This window comes from Fukomys damarensis, unplaced genomic scaffold, assembly GCF_012274545.1.
Source record: "Fukomys damarensis isolate Sample0158 unplaced genomic scaffold, DMR_v1.0_HiC HiC_scaffold_8, whole genome shotgun sequence".
Lineage (NCBI taxonomy): Eukaryota > Metazoa > Chordata > Mammalia > Rodentia > Bathyergidae > Fukomys > Fukomys damarensis.
In genome coordinates, this window is record NW_022900920.1 from 9,095,752 (window position 1) to 9,103,251 (window position 7,500).

The 7,500-nt window shown below is 42.5% G+C and overlaps 1 protein-coding gene across 12 annotated transcripts in view; it reads left to right on the forward strand.

Moving 5' to 3' along the window:
• The window catches only part of Ebf3 (EBF transcription factor 3), a 120,979-nt gene that overhangs the window by 77,811 nt on the left and 35,668 nt on the right, over nucleotides 1-7,500 (forward strand). For 8 of the 12 annotated variants that reach the window (XM_033761349.1, XM_010620638.2, XM_033761351.1 and 5 more), the window contains 2 exons: nucleotides 1,814-1,895; nucleotides 5,351-5,495. In XM_033761349.1, the coding sequence (XP_033617240.1) occupies nucleotides 1,814-1,895; nucleotides 5,351-5,495 (227 nt within the window). The remainder of the gene's footprint in view (nucleotides 1-1,813; nucleotides 1,896-5,350; nucleotides 5,496-7,500) is intronic. The other 4 variants (XM_033761350.1, XM_019207004.2, XM_033761352.1 and 1 more) reach the window with 1 other exon arrangement.

Consider the following 7,500-nt stretch of genomic DNA (forward strand, 5'->3'; position numbering starts at 1 on the left):
AAAAAAAAAAAAAAAAAAAAAATGATCTAGCTAAAAAGACATCAAGGAATTTAAAGCAGTTTCCTCTGAATGAGGGGGGAAAAACCTTTCATTTCACAAAAAAACCTCCCACCATTGGCTTCGTGCAGGTACCTTTGCAGAGGAACAGCTTCTCGAGCCAGTGCCCGCTCAGAAGATTAGCCGGGTGGTAATGTGGGGCATAATTGCACCGTGTGGCTGTCCCCCAAGTGAAAACCTAATTGCCTGACAGGACGATAACTTTGTGGCGCCCTCACCTTGTTAGGCCCTTTCTGATGCAGTTCAAATGCAGTGTGGCCGCAGGTGCGCCTAATTTACCTCGCTGCAGAACGTGTGGAGTTTAATTGCACACTGGTTGTTAGGAAAAATTGGTGGGTGGAATATCAAGTGACTTGCTGTAGCTGGTGGCAGATGGTGTTAAGAGGCATTGTGAGCTAAGTGTATAGGTGAGGTGAGTTAATAAAAGATGTAAATTCTGGCCTAAAATACTGAGGCCTTGTAGTATGTAAGAAAATTTAATTAAATAGCCACCATCCTTTCTTCCATCAAGTGGGTTTTCTTTTGCCATAGTGGAGAGTTTTCCTGGATAGGTTGACAGTGCTGTTAGAGAAACCAATCTTAGACTATGGAGTCTTTTTATTTTCTGATACTGTAATGGCCAGTGAGGAACCTTGAACATGAAAGACTATTCAAGGAAATCATGTGAAACTTCATAAAACATTCATCAGCATCAAGTAGGACAGATGATATTTTGGGAGAAAGCAGTTTTGTGCATAAACTTGCTGGATGTTCAGACAACCACGGAGGATAGATGTTAGTGGAGAGCGCACTCTGGCTCTCAGTGGATATAGCCTTTGCAAGTGGAGACAGAGGTTGTATGGGGATGGACCCCCTGTCTTTTCCATGGGCAGCCAGGCCGCCCAGTGTCAGTTCAGTTTAAGCCAGTGCGTCTGCATTTGTTACTAAACATTCAGGAGTGGGGAGGATAGCATGATTGCATTTTCATCACAGCATCTCAGCACCCTGCCAGGACTCCTGAATCTCCCTGCCACAGAATGCAAGGGCAAGGCAGGGGGTGGCACAAGCTCTTGAGCTTGGCCTTGCCACTCCTACTGGGGTTGTGGCTGCTGCTCTCCAGCCCTTGCTGAGCAGGGGTTTTCATGACCATACCAAGGATTGTCAACTTGAAAACACAAAGATTATTCACAGAAATCATCATAGCTCTACAATTATTTCCCTAAGAGTTCTGTGTACCATAACTTTAAAAATCTGTCTTTCAAAGTGTATTTGCCCAGGCCGGGCTATCCACTGGAGTTGGAATTGCCAAAATGTAGCATAACTAGTTAAGTTTCAATTTTGGATAAACAACAATTTTTTTTAGTGTAGGTATGCTTTGGGATATACCTACACTAAGATTCAAATTTAACCAGATAGCCTGTATTTTTATTGGCTGAAGTTGGAAGCCCTGTCTGGGGTGAATGTTTCCCCAATGGTTAATAGTCAATCATGCAAAAATCCAGACATGGAGTGGCCAATCCAAAAGTCAGTTGTTAAGATAAAGCTTGGGAAGCTGTGGTGTAAGATGAATGCAAATTGCTATCTCATACTTAGAGATACTTCACACCTGTGGTTGGATGAGGCCTCTGGCCCCTTACTTTATCCCATGCGATCTCTCAGTGTTGCCCCCTACCGGGCAGCCAGCCACAAATGTTCAGTAGTCTTCACTTTTCCCATGTATTTTTCCAAAACTTTGTCCTGCTTATCTGATAACCCTATCTGTTTTGTGTTTTTGTAGATTCTTCCTAAAGTTTTTCCTCAAGTGCAATCAAAACTGTCTGAAGAATGCAGGCAACCCTCGGGATATGCGGAGGTTCCAGGTATGCACTGAAAACACACATGGAGCCATCCTGACTGCTCATTCAAGATTTGAACTCTGGTTTTGCAATTGTTCCTGAAACCAAACTGTGGTTCTCCAAGGGCTAGTACCAAATCAGACTTGGCTTATTTGATAAATATATTAAAAACAATGTGTTTTGAAACCATCTGTAATCTTTAGGATGCCCAATTCATTGAGTCCAGTCATGGTCCACAACAACTTGAAATCACTTCTGGAAATATGGCCATGCCTAAGTTCTTTTAGGGATCAATGAGTGGGTGATTGATTTGCAGTGAGGGGAAAAATGTAATGCATCCTTTCAGGTATACTCAAGGTCCTGAGTATCACTTATAAAGGGATCTACATCTGTTTAATACAGTCTTCTGCAAATTACCAAACACTTTTCTAGCTTCTCTTCCTCCACCTGTGGTTGAGTGTGTTCTAACTTCCTCAGTTCCATGCCTAGCTAGTAATATGCCCCTGATTTCCTTAGAAGATTTTGTCTATAGGAGTAATGGGAACTGGTTGGGTTATAGAAGTATTCATATTTTTCTTGCCTTTTTGAATAATCAGGAGGCTATATGAGAGTAAAGGTACCCTGCACCCATGATGAGTTATAACTGTGCTGATTTTAATTGTAAAAATATTCTGGCCTGGAGTACAGAATTGCTGCTGGTACCCACCAACCAGAAAGAACTGAACAGCTAATAGATATTAGATAGAATGAGTCACTGGGTGGTTCTTATTTGGGATGTAGACTATTTCCATAAAAGCTCAAAGTATTTCTAGAAATTTCATTTATGCTTCAGTCATTTAGGAAAGTACAGGATGCCCCTCTCCATGCCTGTCCATCTGGTCAGGGAAGATAGGCCTTTTGGGCTTACTCATAGCGGTCCTAGTAGCTGGTAACAATGTTTCTTGGAAACTACTGGGCCTACTTCCATTTTTCATGCACAAGGCTCCATGGAGCACAGGTGATGTGTCAATCCATTTAGACAGAGTGGTGGACACACTGGATTGAGTGGCCGTGTCCTCTGCGTCTTGCCAGTGAGAGTGCAGTGTCGTCAGTCACAGTGATCTCGTGGTTGACTGTGTAGTAGAAGGACCTCCTCTGGTCTCTTTAGCTAATCTTCCTGACTCTCAGAAGGTTTAACTGGCTGTAGGACTATGTTAGGGCTTACATGATGTTTTAACTGGTTTCACAACCTCAGCACCTTCCTGTGGGTGCACTGCAGGGCTGGGCCCAAGCGGAAACAAAAAAGTGTGTCTGCTTTCTCTTCTGAACAACATTCTATTCCCCTGGCCACTGACCTATATATAGATGACAGAGCAAGTCAGTGTCCTTTTTTAAATTTTTACTGTTTCTGATTTCTTTAACATATCACGGTCTAGAGGAACTTAAGAAAGATCAAATCTGTGCCCCAGTATCAGTCAGGTTTCTGTATCCTGCCCAGCAGATGTCCCTGGAGTTCCATCAGTGCCCAGGGTGGGGCCTGCAGGTGCAGCCCAGGATGCCACTCTGACAGGCAGAAGCTGCCAAGTGTGAGTGGCACCATGGTGGCACTAGGGCCACCTCCTGCCAGGGTTCTAGAGGGCAGTGCCAGTGTGTGGCAGTCAGAAGAGGATCCTGAGATCTGAGACTCGAGCCAGTTGCAGTAGCTACATAGCATTTTGAGAGTCACACATCCTGGTATTGTCTAGACCTCTGCAATCCTGGCACACCCAAGGGGGAAACCATGTCAAGAACAGTGTCCCTGAGGGAGCTTGAGGGATACAGTGGCCACCATGGGGCCTGAAATTTTAAAAAAGTTATTCTCATATGTATATATTCATACATCACTGTGTAGCTTTGGTTTCTCTTTAAATTCTTAAAATATTTGTTTGTGTGACTTTAATTTCTATTCACTAACTTTAAAAATTAGTTTTTACTTTGTTAATAGACTTTCTCATTTTCTTAGAGTAGCTTTTATTTAAACAAACAAACAAAAAACTCTGCACCCAGGTGTGGTAGTACACGCCTGTAATCCCAGCTACTCAGAAGGCTAAAGCAGAAAGATTTCAAATTTAAGGACAGCCCGAGCTTAAGGCTAGGGGTGTATTTCAGTGGTAGAGTGCTTGCCTAGCATGCCTGATGCCATTGGTTCAATCCAGTACTAATGAAAAAAAAGTCTGCAGAAAGTTTGGAGAGTCACCTGAAACCCCTGGAGAGCCTCCCCTCAGTTGCTCCTATTACTAACGTCTTTGATACAGTACAATCATCTGGTGAGCCAACACTGATAGGTATTATTTACGAAGGATGGCTGTAGCCTGGCTTTTCACAGTCCCCACTACACAGCTTGCTAGGGTGTGGTGACCCCCCAAGACCTACCAAGCATACCCCAGCTGTAACGGTGAGCCAGACTTCTTCCTGCCAAATCCAGGCTCAAGCTCCAGGAATCCTGCTGCAAGCCCCAGGTTAAACCTGGGCTCAGGTTTTAGCTACTCTGGGGAAGTAATGTACCACACAGACCTATTCTCTCAAAGAAGAAAATCAAGGCAACTTTCTACTTTGGTGTTTCCTGGGTCCATTGAAGGGCACCATTTCTGGAATGCTTGTTACAAGTCCACCAGAGAAAATAGGTGTATATTGCACCAGCGAGGCAGTGCCTGTTGGTGGATTCTTTTTCTTCCTCTCCCATGATACAGCTAAGTAAGAGTCTAAAGGCCTGGTCTGTCTCTCCTCTGGCTACCCTTGGAGTCTGGACTTATGACTGGAAGCCACTCACTCCCAACAGAAAGGACTTTGCCTTGGCATCCAGGGCCTTTGCCATCTTTCCCAACTGAACTGAGAAAGGATAGTTTTCCCAGTTGATTGAAAGCACTTCCACTATTCAAATGCAACTACATCTTTTCAGATGCAAAAAAAGTTCATTACCAGACATTAAATGTAATTGTAAAATTGACCCAGGGATCATTTGCTGATAAAATGTGAGTAAGAGAAATGGTCCTGATTTATGGATCCTTTTTTGGGCAACTCTGAATCCTCACAACTCTTCAAGGGAGGCTACTCTCAAGTGAACTAATTTAAATTAGATTAACTATCTAATCAATATGTGAATAGATCAATCAAAACAGCAGCTTTAAAATGAGTGGCTAGAGGGGTGTTTCTGAAACTAATGGCTAAAAGAATATTTCTCTGAATTGAATTCACTTGTTAGCATAATAAGAGATTAAACCTTAATTAGTGGAACAGGTTTTTTTAAAAGAAGCAATCTTGAGTCAAAACAAAACAAAACAAGCCACCCCCATTAGCCAAAAAAGCTGTGAATGCACATCAATCAATGGAGCATTTCCAGAACAGCGAAGTTTCCTTGTGCTCTGCAGCACTTGAGCTGGCTTTTTTGGCTTTTATTCTGCCTAACAGGTTCTGTGCTTTTCGTTGCCAACTCCATTTTCACATCCACTTTATCTTCGCAGGTTGTTGTATCGACAACAGTCAACGTGGACGGCCACGTGCTGGCTGTGTCTGACAACATGTTTGTGCACAACAATTCCAAACACGGGAGGCGGGCCCGCCGCCTAGACCCGTCAGAAGGTACGGCCCCTTCTTATCTGGAAAATGGTAGGCACATGTTACATGTTTTTTTTTTTTAATTTGTAATGCTTTTTTTTCTTTTCACCATCCTTTATGTTGATTCACATGGAGTTGCTCTCATCAGGCTGCACTTTCTGTCAGACCTCCCAGCAGGATAGGGCAAGGGCTTTCCCCATGGTGGAGAGAGGACAGCCTCGCTGATGTCCTTGTCCCCTCTCCCTTTATTGACTAAATTGGCCTTCTCTTTCACCTCACCTGCCATAACTCTCATGTTAACTGGTTTATTTCTAAGCTTTCTTTTGCTTATAGCTTTCATCACAATTTTAGTTTATTTAGTTTTATTTTGTCTTGTTGGAAGCTCTCATCCAGAATCCCATCCCGAAAAACCTTGTGCATGCTTCAGTGAGTGTTTACATCCTGATTCAGTCAGCTCAGGAACAATTGAGAGGACCATTTCATGTCCTCACACTTCCAGGATAGATGGAATGTTTGTGTGTGTGCACATATCTATGTATATGTGATTGGGGCAGGGTGGAGGGAGTAAGAAAGAAAAAGAGCATAAAATTTTTTGGTCAAATGACTTCAAGTAATAGACTTCTTGCTTAACTTGTTAGAAGAGAAGAATTTCTGTAAGAGTGGTAGGTAGAGACACACTTGGACATTGAGTCAGAATGCAGAAACTCTCGGACCTGATGGGCCTTATACCAGGCCCCTCAGCCACCCCTCAGTTTCCTTATGTGCAGCACCTACAACCTACCTGTCCCAATAAAATCAGATCAATTTCCCCTTTCAAGCATCTCAAAATAATCATGAGATTCTGACCAGAGGGAGCAACTTTTTAAAGAAGTGAACTGCAAACATAACAGCTTGATTAAATCCTTTCATCACAGAGCCCATAAAACAAAAGTCTTAAGACAAATCCTTTATCCTGAGGTGGCAAATTCAAGAGCCACACATGAGGCAGACAAATGCAAATGCAGGGAAATGAATGAAGCCTGTGCAGATTATCAGAATGAAAATACGATTCAGACATAAAAACTGGAAGACAATTTATGAATCTACTGTGGTCCACAAAAATAAACTAATTTGTTTTTCTACATTAATGACTAAGGTATAAGAGAACAAAAATATAATAATTAAAGGTCGCCTTGAGCACCAGAGTCATTAGAGTCTGTGACGTATTGTTTATCTCCTTCCTATGCACTGAAGGTAGGTGTGTGTTTTGCTTAGCAACCATCACTAATGAGGCTCACAATTAAGAAGGTTGAATCCTGGTCCTCAGTTGCTTCTTCCCTAGAGAGTCAGCACTCGCAACATGATAGGTTTGAGGAGGCCTCCCCAGCCCTCTGGTGTTAGGTTGTAGTCTGAGTCCAAAATCAGCCTCCTCTAATGAGCTATTATGATCTGAGCAAAGTACAAGTATTTATTTTTGTAAGTAGCATGAAAAAGCATTTGACTGTAAGCAGAAAATGCAGCATTTAGAAAAATAAAGGCCACTAGTGGGTACCTTGGAGATAAAACCCAACTAATCAAAAGCTATTTGTGGAAGCAGTCTTGCTCAGGATTTTTTTTGTGTGTGTGTGTGTGTGTTTGTTTCTCAGCGTTTTATCAACACTTAAACCAGGGCACTTTCTGCTCAGTGATTGCAATACCATGTGCCATCTTAGAAAGCAACTAATGATTTTAAAATGCAAGTAGGTGACTCAGAGAGCTAGTACATATAGGTCCTCAAAAGAGGCATCCTCATAAATACTAGGATTATTTTATTTCATTGCAATTAATGGCTAGTTCTTGAGTGTCCTACTAAAAAGTGGCAGGGTTCTTTCTTTTGCTTCTGTAATTTCCTGAGAGAGTTGACACTTAGGAAGTTCATTTTAAGATCTGGGCATGTTGTTCCAAGAACCTGTTTACTGCCTTGTGCCCAGTCAGTACCTGTCATAGGGATGACCGACTTTGCATCGGTCCCACATTCTTCAAGGGAAAAGCACCCCATAAACCACAGATCCATGCTCCTGTGCAGCCTCTCCCAGCT